This window comes from Lutzomyia longipalpis, chromosome 4, assembly GCF_024334085.1.
Source record: "Lutzomyia longipalpis isolate SR_M1_2022 chromosome 4, ASM2433408v1".
NCBI lineage: Eukaryota > Metazoa > Arthropoda > Insecta > Diptera > Psychodidae > Lutzomyia > Lutzomyia longipalpis.
Genome location: NC_074710.1, coordinates 2,008,872 through 2,022,769, shown reverse-complemented (window position 1 = coordinate 2,022,769; position 13,898 = coordinate 2,008,872). Strand labels below are relative to the sequence as shown.

General features: G+C 32.9%; 1 protein-coding gene across 2 annotated transcripts; it reads right to left on the bottom strand.

Annotated features, from left to right (window-relative positions):
* Positions 1 to 200: 200 nt before the first annotated feature.
* Positions 201 to 10,262, bottom strand: LOC129795604 (phospholipase B1, membrane-associated-like). Of its 2 annotated transcripts, none has more exons than XM_055837042.1 (7): positions 10,005 to 10,262; positions 6,214 to 6,613; positions 4,194 to 4,553; positions 3,973 to 4,087; positions 2,369 to 2,633; positions 2,210 to 2,286; positions 201 to 518 (listed from the first exon to the last, which is right to left on the bottom strand). In XM_055837042.1, the coding sequence occupies exons 2-7, from the start codon at positions 6,509 to 6,511 to the stop codon at positions 386 to 388; spliced, it is 1,248 nt and encodes a 415-aa protein (XP_055693017.1). In that variant the 5' UTR covers positions 6,512 to 6,613; positions 10,005 to 10,262; the 3' UTR covers positions 201 to 385. The 2 variants fall into 2 exon arrangements, with proteins under 2 accessions (XP_055693017.1, XP_055693018.1); XM_055837043.1 differs by having other exon boundaries at positions 10,113 to 10,242.
* Between the last annotated feature and the right edge of the window lie 3,636 nt (positions 10,263 to 13,898).

Genomic DNA, 13,898 nt, shown 5'->3' with positions numbered 1-13,898 from the left:
TCAAATATTCAATGTATGTGTGTGCACTCGATAAATCCAACATTGTTGGAATATTTTAAATTTTTAGCCAAACAAGAGAATTTCTTCCGCCAACAGTGGCTCCAGCAAGCACTCTTCTGTGTCAACAATGGCTAAAGGTCCAGTGTGATGGCATGGAATTCAACTGGAATGCAAAAGAGCACCCCTAAAAACTCTTCAACTTTATAATGTTCTCTTATTTATTTTTTCAGCTGCATTTCCGCAAAATTTCATTCACAAACTTCATTCTCAAAGGCATTAAAAGGATAAATAAATTATAAAAAAAATACTCATATACTTCCCACCCACTTTTACTATATTTTATAATAAAGGCTCTCTCTCCACTCGAAATGTCTGCATCACTTGTTTAGTTGTCGTGAGTGTAGATGTAGGGAAATTCTTTGGTTGGACACTTAAATTTCACAGACGGCGACTCCCAGGAGTCTGCTTTTTCCACAATTGGTTCCATGATATTGTTCCATAGCGATGTACCGGCCCATCTGCAAAAGGAAAGAATTTCGAAAAGGATTTAAATAACGTAATACGTTAAACGTTTCCGTTTTTAGAGAATTTTAAGCTAAAAATTCATTTTTTAAGAAGAATCCTCAAAATATATTTTAAATTGACTTCTTTGGAGAATTGAGGACAAGAACTTAGCGAAAATTGCAAAAATTACTGAAAATATCCAGGTTAATTCCTAGATAAAATTCTCTTAAACCCACTATAGCAAAAAGATATTTTTCCTCCAAGAACTTTTGTAATTTAAATTACTAATTTAAAAAAAATATTTTTATATTAAAGCGACGTATTACTACGAAAATATTAAAAGAAATGAATAAAAATCAGAATCAAAAATATCTTAAAAATCTCGTGGAAAACTCAGGGAGCAATTTTGGACAAAATAAAAGACAAAATATTTTGAAAATACAAAATATTTTGACATTAAATGTAATTTTGCACAAAATATTTCTCTAAAACTTTTGTCAATCTCTCCACAAAAGAAATTTTTGCAATTTTAGGTACAATAAAAGGTGAAATATTTTGAAAAACTGAAAAATTTTGACGTTTAATGCAATTTTAGACAAAAGACAAAAGTTTTTTTGTGTCAATCTTTTGACAATCTTGTGAGAACGTCTCCACAAAAGATTTTTATAGGAGAATTGTAATTTTGCACAAAATAATTTATACATTACACAAGAAATATTTTGTGTTTTACAAGTATCTCGTCGAGGTGCTTTTATAAAATCAAAATCTTTTGTCAAACTGGTGTTTACACGTTGCATTTTTTAGAAGTTTTCTATCATGTTTCTCGAAATAGCAATGGATAATAATGCAATTTCGGTTAATTGTGAAGCTTTGTGCAAAGGGAATTTGTGGAATGATATGAAATTCAGCCAATTTAGCTGTGTCCATTTTCCCTTTTCGCGGTGTTGGGCAAAAATGTTATGGAGAATTTCTGTGTCTTTCCGGCAAAAATTTGGGAGATCGCTGACAAGTTCTAACCCTATATAATCAGGATTTTGGGTCAGAGATCCCTTCCCTATGTTCCCGATACGAGTTTTTATGTGCAAAAACGAAATATGTAGGACTAATTAATGCAATAAATATGAGTCAATCAATTTATGTAAAACAATCATATCAGAGTGACTCATTAACATTTTCTTGGTGTAATGAAAATCGAACTGATGAGCTAAAAGCCAGATGGTTTTTTGGTCTTCCCAACATCCTTGGGGTACTTAATAGACTACACGCATGCTTGACTTGAATTTCCCTAAAAATTGATTCAGTTCAGATTGTTCAATTGCCCCAAACGTAAACATAACCTAATAGGAATGTTATCTTCTTCTTTTTTTCCATCTGTAAACTCTCCACTCGAAAGAAAAACACGTCACAAAAGGCGACAAAATGTATCAAAAGTCTCCCAAAAGATATTTTATTCAAAATTGCTCTTCATAAAATGTCTTTTGTAGACTTCACAAAAGACAAAATATATTTTATTTTGTCCAAAATTGCTCCCTCAATTTATTTTCCTTCGTCAACTATGAGCTCAATGCAATGAGATTAAATAATGAAAATAAACTTCGAGTGAAGGAATTTAAATTCATCGTCAAACATATATTTTCATTTCAAATTCATAAAATAAACCAAAAAAAAAAGTTTTCCACAAAATAAACTTTCAAAATATACTCACGCGTGAGCTTTTTGACTCATGTGGAAGCAATCAAAGGCGAGCAGAGAGTAATCTGTCTTCTCATCCTTGGTCTTTATCTGCGTGATGGAGTTAAAATTCAAATTTAATTCCTTTATGTTGGGGAAGGAGTTTGTGTGTTTAATGTTGAACAAAACTCACCGAGAGATTTCGACTGAATGGCTGATAGACGACGGCAAACTCCTGCAATCCCTTAAATTCATCATACTGTGCAACTTCGGCTTCGGCCCTAATAAACTCCTGCTGAATATTGCGAAGTCTCTGCCGGAGTTCGTCTGTCTGATTGTACAGTCTACCCTCCCAGCATGAGCACTCAATGTGATGCATAAGGCGACACTGCTCCGGCTTGGGCCTCAATCCCACAACTTTGTCCACTGATGGAACGGAAACAATATTCACAAATGTTCTGCAAAGCATTTACATAATGCATTTTATATTATTCTCATTCGGGATTTTACTTTTTCCTATTATATAGGTACATATATATTTTTCAAGGGGCATGTAACTACTGAATTGAGCAAAAAAGAATTGCATAATACACTGAAAAAAATTGTTAGTATTTTATAGTAAATGGTACATTATGTTTAAATATTTGCCTCCCAATTGCTATTATGAAATTGATGAACAGCGCCCCCATCTTATGGGAAATCCCGTGGCGGTGACTTTTGAAAGCTTTGCATTTGCGGGTTGAGTACTAAAATGTTATTTTACCAAATAATAGAATCTTTGACTCTATACCTAGAGGGCCGTAATAAAATAAAGATTCATTGTTGTCAATAATCAAAATATAGGGGAGCTTGGCCCAGTTCCGACCTCCTTCGACCTTTTTTCAATCCACGTTCCCCTACGTACTAATTTTAACAACTAAATATAAGTAATATTGATTTTTTTCATTTATCAATTTTACTAATATTTACCACCTTTTACCACTATTTTATTAACTTTTGCCAATGTGTTAAAAGGTTGAATACCAAGATTTTACTTAAAATTTAAAGTGTTTTACATTTGTTACAGTGACTCTTGGTAAAATTTCAATTATTAAATTTTACCAATATTTTACTAACGAAACCGAAAGCATCTTTTTTTATTGAATTAATATTATTTAACCAAATATAAACAGTAAAAGATTTTTTTTATATAATACAAATATTTTACCGATGTTTTACCATTTCAAAACTAATACATATGTTGGTATGGTATTTAATGGTTGCTTACCAAAAAAAAATAACCAATAATATTAAGTAATTAATCATAATTTTACTAATATTCGGTTAATTACTGATACTACATTAACAACATTTTGATTTTTTTTATAAGATCCTAACTGTGCAAACATTTAAATACGACTAAATACGAATACGTTGGTATTTTTTCCATATACGAATAATTTACCAACAATTACCAATTATTTACCAATATACTAATCTGTTACTAATTCTAGTACAAAAAACAAGCCTTTCACTGTTTTTCTAGCAAATATCAATGTGTTAATAAAACCATTTTTTCCATAAGTACATAAACATTGGTAAAGACTGTGCCATTTACCAACTTTAACCAACATTTTTGTAACTAATTAACCAACCATTTTTTTTTCTGTGAGAACTATTTTTTGTAATTTTGCCAATTATGTTTCAAATACTATCCAACAATGATTCAAAAAGAAAATACGAAAGTGAACAGTTCTAAATTCAATTAGTTGTATGCCCCTTGGAATTCAGGGAATGCAACATTTTCTTTTTCATTACCTTGGCATGTTGTCTCGAATGTACCGAAGAGTACGGAGAAGGCTCACTCTGTGCTTTCCCGGCAATGATTCCGGATCATCCCATGTGCACACAAAAGAGCAAATATCATTGCCACCTAAAAGGATAAAAAGGATAATTTTAAGCGTATTTTTTAAGCTCTGATTTTCCCAGTTTTAAAGAGAAAATTCACAGAGAGAGAGAGAGTGGAAAAGCACACAAACCCATGCTGATGGTAAGCATTTTCCAGTGCTTCTTGAAATTCACACGCCTGTCGGATTTAATCCGCCGTATTAAGGTCCTTGCCATGTAGGGTAGGTCTGCAGATACAGCCCCAATTTCGGCCACATTAAACTGCGATGCCCGGTGAAAGGGGTAGGAGTCCCCGATGGAGTAGCCAAAGAGTTTGGGATTGAAGGCACGCAGAATGTTGGGGAGTGTGGTGGAATTGTGCCAATCCCATTGACCACCGATGCACCACGCAAGCCCACGGTTCTCCATGAAGAGATCCATAAAGCTCGTGGATGTGGCTCCTGTGGCGGCCGTCAGTGAGTCCCCCATGGCGGCAATAATGTCAATGTCCCCTGCAAAAGCAACATCTCGGTCAGCAACTTCTCTTTTTTTTTCAAATACATTTATGCTGTCTAATGGTCAGGTTCGCCATCAGCAAGAAAATCTGCCCCAAAGGAGAGCAAGGAGAATTTCGCAATACCTCCACCACATCCTCTCACAGAGACGCATGCAACCCATAAACGGCCAACAAGTTGCCAACAAAGTGCATTTTGCCACCAAGTCAGCGTGATTAGAAGTCTCAGGCATGCTAATAATTACATATAAAATGGAACTGAAAGATTTCTTGCGCAATATTAACAAGAAAATGGAACCACTTTGAAGCTGGTTCTTCCACCATCGTCGCCTTGGCCATATGGTGTGGAAGGTGTTTACGTGAAAATTCCTCTCTCAGCCAAAAGCAACATTTTCCAGTAAAAAAAAAATATTTTTCTCATTACTCGAGAAAACTCAATATTAGATATTTTAGTGGAGTTTTATGGACAGAAAAAGAACCTCAATCATGCTTCTTACGAAATAAGTTTGTTTGCATTTTGCTCTAAATTAATTTGTCAATGTTTAGCATAAGAAATATTTTATTATAACTTCCCCAAAACTCGTTTAATTATTAGTTTATTCCTTCAAGACTCTCATATTGAGCCCGGAGTTGAGTTTTTATTGCATAGAATGGTGGTAATAAACATTTTAGGTCTTAGCAATGAGAATTTTGTCGAGATAAATTAATGTGATAAAAGAGAAGAAAATAAAGAAAGAAAATTAATTGACAATTAGCATTGAATGCAAGTCATTAAAAAAAATTCTTATTTATTTCTTACCTTTTTAATGAAGCTATTGAGCATTAAAATTAGTCAGAAAAGGAGTTTGTGCATTTTAAAACTCCACATGAAAGGCACAAGAAAGGAGAATAAATTTTAAATTGTTAGGAAAAACATAAAACGTTTGGAAAGAGCGGAAAATAGAGGAAATCGCGTGATAGAAAATTAGAATGAAAAATTAGTGAGAAAAAAATTAGGAGAATTTATTTTGATTAAAATTAAATTAAATTTAAATTAAAAAAAAGGTAAAATTAATGAAATTAAAATTTAATTTAATTTAAATTAAAATAATGCGAAACAATCAAGAAAAAAAAACATTTTTTTTATAATTCGCGGTAAAAAGGTGTTTATTCACTTCTGTATGGGAAAATCCTCATTTGAGAAAACAATCGAGATGCATGATCGTCCAAAAAATCAAGAAAAGAATTAGAATTAAGCTAAAGATATCTCCATTTTTCCCCTGTGTTTATCTGGAAATGCCAAGAATTTGCCCAAAAAATTCAGTTAATGACGTCACGACGAAGTAAAGATTCCTTTCTTTCCTTATCAAAGAAAAATCATTGAAGAAGCAACCACATTGCTTCAAGTATTTAAAACTACAATAAAAACAAAACAGTGACGTCATTTTTTACATTTTTTGATAAATCATTTTCAGATATATCCATCTGATTTTAAAATAGGAAATTGGAAATATTTGATTATTTCTTACTCTTTCTGCGATTCAGTGCAAGATTTTACATATTCTGATTATTTTAACGAATGAAGAATTTTCCTATACAGACACGAATAACCTCCTTTTCTAATTTTACCACCTGAATAGACCTTTGTCTTTAAAGCATTGTAAATCTCATGCATTCACCTGGTCTCAATTTATGCACACTCGTGGGTGGCTTTTCGCTGCGTCCAAACGTCGTGTCGCAGGGAAACTCCTCAAGTGGCTGCTGCAGGTACCTTCCGGTATTACGGAGACCTGTCTGTCCCACAAGGCGGAAGGTCATGTTGCGAAAGGAATGAAAGAGTGGTCGAATGATGAGATTATCGAGTGGCGATGAGCCTGTTATGATGCGATTCTCGCAATGTGTAAAAGTTTGTACGAAAATTATGGCAAAGACGACAATTTCGAGGGAGTTCTTTGTCATTTTCTTCCTCTGGCACATCTTATAGGTCTCACGGGGTCACTTTCCTCATCTCTTGGGGGTCAACACCACACACAGATAATTTCTCACACGCTGAACTTTGTCATCACACTGAAAATTTTGCTATAAAACAAGATAAGAAAAGAAAAGAAAACGATGAATAAAAAAAAACTTTAATGCTGTGGCACTTGAACTCCAATAAATCAGTAAAATCTCTCATAATGTTGGTTGCATCAAATGCGCCCAAAAGGTCAATGAAAGAAAGAAAAAAAATGCGTCTCTTCCGCACATGAGATGGAGGAGGAAAATGTCGAGAAAGTCTATGCTGCGGTGTCTCCCTATTGAGCATAATATTGGTATGATTTTGACGTGGATTATGCAAGAGGATGTTATTTATTGTGAAGATGGGAATTCCGATATTTTTCCCACAAATACCACAACTATTAATTTTCCATGGCAATTTTCTCAAGACCCCCAGATATAATGGTCAAAGTTTGGCCATCTTCACCAGCAATATTCTATAAGTGAAGCTGTTAAATTTTGATTGCTATATTCACCAATATTATTATTTTATATACTATCTGTGTGAAATTGTTTTGACCGGAATACATTATTTGATTATTTGTAGCATGTTAGGGGCTAATAAGTCCACTAAAGAGAGACTTTGGATTGATTTTGCCTTCAGTTCTTTCATTCATTTTTCATTTTTTAAATATTTTTTAAAATAAAAATTTAACATTTAAATATGATAAAAAGAAAATGTTTTACAGGACTTTTGCGGCACAAATATAGCACAGAGTACTATGGAGATAATATTTAGTAATCAGTGTGGAAATCCTCTGAGGAATTGCTTGTTTTCTATGTAAATTATTGTTAATTTTATTTCTCAACAGAAATTAAAGAAAAAAAATAATTAGGATATATCCAAGGAAATAACTATAGCAAAAAGAAAAGGACTTTATGTAATTTTAACTGATAAATTAAAGACACAAAATTTTTGAACTTCTTCGCCTCCCACGTGAATGTTGGTAGGTACCTATGTATTTTGTATGCAATCCAATGAGTTGCGTCCGTTAATTGAAGTGGCACATATTTAATAAAATTGAAAATAAAACACGAAGACATTGTGGCCGTTTTTGCGGGAAAATCGTTACATTTTATATGGCCGGCTATTACTTTCTCGTACCTCGTACAAGAATAAAAAAAAAAACAAACACAAAATAATATTATATTCCTTGACTCACATCCATTGTAATCGAATGCCATCGCGCAAAAAGAGCCAAGGCACACACGAAAAAAAAATTATTGGCGCGACATCATTAAATGGGCATTGCGGCACTGGAAGTTGATCTTGTTGGTGACCGTCATTTGAGCCCCGTGTTGGCAGTTTAAATGTGCGATTTGGACGATTAAGAGAATACCGCCGAACAAGCCATAAGAAACGGCTTTTACTTCCGACAAACTTCCTACTATCACACCACACTGTGGGGATTCATTCATGGCGAAAGAAAAATTGAGATGAAGCAAAGAAAACTGGTTGAAATTGCATTACACACCAATCTTTTACTATAATGAAGAATTATATAGGTACGTAAATTGTTGGTGGAGAAAATAGTTTTTAACTGGAGCTCCCTTTTTTTCACAAGCTCTAAAGGAGGTTATTCAGGTTTATACGGATGTTATTCTTAGGGAAATCTTTGCTGGTTTCTTTCTATGTAAGCTCAATGGAAAATGGGAAATTTTTTGGTGATTTATTTTTCTTTTTTGATTCTATAAAAGAAAATGGGAGCCAGAATTGTTTCTTAAAATCAAGGAAAATCCATATATGCCTGAATAGCCTCCTTTGAGGATTTTCATTAAATTTTACTTGGGGAATTTTTTTTTAATAAACTAGAAGAGATCAAAGCGATTTCGCTCTGATTTATTAACCCATTTTCCCTATTAATGAGTGAAGCTAAAAATTCTAAATAGATGAATCAGTTTAGAACTTTATTGCTTTTTCAATATTTTAACCGCATTTGACGCATATTTATTCATTCCGAGATTTTTAACAACGATACGTTCGAGATTCTCATCATCATCATCATCATCATATATTTCATTTCAATGTATATCTACAAGGAAAGAATTTTAGCAACAATAGCCATATGCTGTGCTGTTGCGATTATGGAATGTATCTGGATGTCACTAATCAATTTTCACAAATAATATCTTTGAAACGGCCTAGAAAAGACAATTTCTTAACCAAATTTTTTTAAATATCGCCTAAGAAGCTCTAAAACTTTTCCTTTACCTAATCCATATGATTCATATCAAAATAAAATTTTCTAAATAGAGCAGAGTGTTCTAAATAGAGCACAATGGAAAAAAAATCTGGGCTAGAAATTATTTTGTGAATAAAATTTTGCAGCAATTTGCAATTTTGTTCTAAATTTGAATTTTCCGACGTATTTTGTAACTTTTTTGAATTTTGAACTTACGTTCCCCCGGAAAAAAAGCAATTTGCAATCTTTATCATATTTTGAGCATGTTTTGTGTCATTTTGACAAATTGGAGCTCTTTTAGAATTCTTAGGCATTTTCAATACATTTTATCGCAATTTCCTTTATTTTTTGTAACAATCTAGACACTTTTATGACAATTTATGCCTTTTAAACGATTTTTTATTCTCTTTGCTCTTTTATTCCGTTTTTATTGAAACTCTGAACAAATTAATGAAATTGAAGGGTTTTTTTTTCTTAATATTCTTCTTCTTTCAAATTTCAAAAAGTCCGGTAATTAATGCATCCACCACGTGAGGGAACATAAAATAAACATATAAATTGTAGTGAAATACGTAAATTAAATCTCTCTCACTCTGGGTGCACTCAATCTTTCGTGTGTGCATATATGTATATAACATAAATATATATTTTTTATATATTTTTTGAGAAAAGACAATCCACTTTTTGCACCTTCAGCATGTAGCACGAAATTACCACAGACTTCCCACTTAACAATCACATTTTTAGAGCCACATCTTGTTGTGTAGCACACACGCGGATTCCATCTGCTATAGAGTCACCCAAGAGGTGGTCAATCACCGCGCGAAAATATCCTCAAGTGGTTTGTATGTAATCTTGAGAAAGGTTGGAAAAACTAACCGCTAGAAATGAATGGGGAATTTGTGTATTGACGAAACGCACGGCACGCTCAAGTGGATGATCTTCGTGAGGAAGAAGCTCCACGTCAAAGCTCACGGAATGTACACAGCAGTCTGGGTGAGATTTGCAGTGTCTGCCACTGAGGTCTCAATATATTGCCTCGAAAGCCGCAACATTGCATAACACACACCGTGCTACCAAGTGGAGACTTTTAATACATATTCGCGGGCTTTTTTTTCTTCATTCTTCCTCTGCAATCGTGCATTTTCTCCACCATCAAAAGCCACCCAAAAACGCAAATATTACGAACAAGACATTTTTTTTATTGAAAAAAAAAACCTTTTTTATTTAAATTTAAAACACCAACTCACGCAATAAATGATCCATAAAGCACATGAAATTTTAATATGACACACATTTGGCAGAAAGTCGACTTTAAAACAACACCTAAAAACCTTCCCTTAATTCATGCAATTCACCTTGATTTTGATAACTTTTCAACACACTCCGATTGGTGCAATGCAACGAGGATGAGCTTTGCAGAAGAGCTTTTTGCACACGACGATGAAAGAACTTTCAACATCACGCTCCAAGATCTGCACCGAGACTAACTTCTCGCAACATAGCCCAGCCAGGTTTACGTTGGATCGTGGCTCGTGGTCAGGAAAGTGTCTCTCCCACCGAAAGAATTTCTTGTTTACAGTGTGACTCCAACACACAATATTATATCACTTTGCATTTTGTCTGTGACTCACGCGGTGAAATGGATGCTTCCGCTCCATATAAGAGGCCTTCTCGCGAAATTTATTTTCACCCGAAATATTTAGATCGCGGATGTACAACGATTGGGAATTTCGCCAAAGTGTTTTTTATGTAATTCCAATATTGAGCTGCATTGCGGAAGGTTACTTTCCATTGAATTATTTTTATTTGAAGCAACTTTAGTGTATAAGAAATGTGCCGACAAAATAAGCAATGTCATTAACACAATTTTAATTGTTGAAAAGTATTTTAGCAAAAGAAAAAGAAATTCTTAACAACTTAAATTGGGACCAAGTTTAACATTTAATTGTTCTTCTTTTATAATTTTTTAAACTAAACTAATACAATAAAAGAATAAACATTATGCTTCGTTGAATAATGAAATAGTAAAATAAAAAACGCTTGAAAAATGATATTAAAAATTTTTCAGTTAATAATAATATTTTATTCATTTACAATCACCATTAAAAATAGTTCAGCGATACCAGTGAAAAGTTTTTTAATAATTAAAATAAAATGATTAATATTTAGGTCAAAAAAAATACAACGAATTGGATATGTTAGAAGTAGTTCAGTTAAATGCTAATAAAATAGAAAAATTATTTTAAATTTATTTTCATTCACTAATGCATGAATTTTATTTGTTATATTTTGATTAAATTAATTTATCCTTTTGACTGATTAAATTGATCTTTCTTAAGCTTTTTTTTAATGTATCAAAATAAATCTAGAACATCTATATTAATTTCAATAAAACACTCATCAAATTTTCTAATGAAAAAAAGACATTAATGGGTTAATAATGTTGTGAATTTGTAGTCTATGTGAGGAAGATTATGAAACATTATACCTACATGCATAATTATCAACAAAATGTCACTAAAATGCATAAAAATAAACACTTTTCTCCATTCCTTCAGTTACTTGTTTGAGATTTTTCCACTGTGGGTCACGAGGTTTCGTAGGCGTGGTGAGGTTATGGTAGAGTAGCTATTTAAATAGGAAAGAAAAAATGCATTTTAATAAACATCCTCTATTGCAGTACACAAATAGTTATTTTTTTTACAATATTCATAAGAATGAATTGTTTTTACGCCCTGATTATATACCTGCCGTGTACATAATATTGATTCTTTTTTTTTGTATAAAAGTCATATAGAGCATATGCTTCGATCGATGATCTTCTTTAATTTTTATCTTTTGCAATGGAAAATGTTGCATTTCCTTAAGAAATTTTTGATTTTGAAACAACATTTTGACGTTTTAATTGACAAAACTCTGAGCATAACGAAAAATGAACTGATAATGAAGCACAGATGCATTTGCTTCATCAACAAAAATGTGTTAAAATAAAATGCCTAAAATACATAGAGTCCTTTTAATTAACGTGAAATTGAACTTTATCCCTTAGTGTTCATATGAAGCATAAAAATAAAAAAATAATATAAAGCCAATTACGAATAAAATCGGTACAGTTCTGAGCATAAAAATGGTAATTTTTTCTTTAAAGTTTTCTGAGTTTCCTGTTGAGATTTTCACTGAAAATTTTTCCAATGAATTTTCCATGGTTTTCTATGAGAGTTTTTATATTTTTTAACACTTGGAGGACACGAATTTCTAACCTCAAACTTTGAGCTTAATTTTCTATTATAAAGAAAACGTTTTTCCCGGGTTTCTTTTGACGAACTTGTTGTATTTGAATCCGCCTACACATAGATGTAGAAATTATCAAGATAAGGTGGATAGATTTTAATCTATGGCGGTTTAAAAAAGTCGAATTGGCAGTGATTGCCAGTAAAGTCTTCCAAGTGTTAAAATAGTTTTTCATCATGATATTAAGTGTTTCAATCTCTCATTTCTCATTGTCAGACAAATTACTCTTCAAGATTCTTCTGCGTTAATTTATAAAGAATTTTCATATATGAAAAATAAATTTTATTTAATTAATATTTAAGGGAAATGCGAATGACCCAATATACGCGAAAGGGTTAAGCATTATCATCCCGAAATTAACTCAAATATTCCCATTAAATCAACAAAATCCATTTGAAGCACCCTCTAAATTGAGATGTATGTATTACATACATATGAAATGTACATAAAATAGCATATATGTATGTATGCAATGAAAATCGCAATGAGATCTCCCAAATAGATCCACCGCATACGAGTTTAGCTGTGAGAAGTTGCGCGTGAGCTTTGTGGTTTGAGTGGCTCTTCTCGACCATCAATGGGAAGGGATTAAATGGTTACAATACAATTCAATAAATCCACGCGTATACATTTTACTATTTGCATTCTTACTCACCTCCGCGCGTCCAGCATAAATATGTACGTCGTACGAAATGTTGCAGATGCGGCGTCTGAGTGCGGTATTCAATTGAAATTACATTTGAAATGCAAAGTGGATTTTTTTTTCGGTGTACAAAGACATGATAAATCCACAGAGAGAGAGGAGATTGAAAAGAAAATCCATCTTATGTGACTTTAACCTGGAAAAGCTCCCATAAACTCCTCAGTGTTTTCACAAAAATGCAATCAATTGAATTTTGTCCCCACTCCCGGCAGAACTTGGTGACAGTGTCTTGCAAGTTCGAGACACTCAAGTAGATCACGTCAATCAAATTTAATCGTTTCAAATTGTGCAATTCCCCCTCGCAAAAGACATCGTATTTGTGCGGAATATGTACAAGTTGAAAAAGCTCTATTTCGCATGAAAAGAAAGCTCAATGCATACAAAATTCATGATCGCATTGTAGTCATAATGATCTATGCGTTTAATTCCTTTTATATCCAAACTTCTTATCACAGCAATTGACCGGACAAAAAGAAAACGAAAAACCGGGCATGAATTAAATTGCAATTTCATGACGAAGCTGCGGCGACGTTACCTGTCGCCACAATTTCGTTGAGACTGAAAAAAAGCGACCTGGCAAAAAGAAGAAATTCCAATGAGTAAAAAGTGAAAGTGTTATTGACTGGCAATGAACTATATAATCTGTTGTGGGCTTTTTTGTGCAGCACCAGCAGTTTCGCGGGTGTCAGAGTTCTCTGTCAGTGATGACGGCACAAAGAGCGTTGATAATCGAAAAGCTAATCATCACATAATACGGCAAAAGTGTGTCAAACGGAGGTGGGAAAAACCTCAAAGACATTGAAGATGCAGCATCATGGAAAATGTGCTTCAAATTTTAATTCAAAGCTTATCTTTGTGGGTTGATCATCATTGATCAGGAAGGTTAAAAAAAAATATTTATTTTATGTTTGAATATTTAACCCCTAAAAAGGCAATGTGGAGATTACCTAAAAAGATCCCGGATTTTTCAAATTACTCTGTCATTTATAAATGTTTTAATTTATTTAAAATTTAACTTATTAAAAAGTTATATAAAAAATTGAAATATATTAATGTCATTTGTACTAAAATCGAGGGCGTAGCCAGGGGAGGAGGTTTTGGGGGTTAAACCCCCCCCCTAAGGTCAAATTAACTCGAGAACAGATTG

What these genes read in the sequence shown, in the direction of transcription:
- LOC129795604 (XM_055837042.1), bottom strand. Translation starts at nt 6,511, where the DNA reads ATGTGCCAGAGGAAGAAAATGACAAAGAACTCCCTCGAAATTGTCGTC. An exon ending in TGTGCATAAATTGAGACCAG is followed by an intron (nt 4,554 to 6,213) that starts GTGAATGCATGA and finishes TTGCTTTTGCAG; the next exon opens with GGGACATTGACATTATTGCC. An exon ending in CATTCAGTCGAAATCTCTCG is followed by an intron (nt 2,287 to 2,368) that starts GTGAGTTTTGTT and finishes TCCATCACGCAG; the next exon opens with ATAAAGACCAAGGATGAGAA.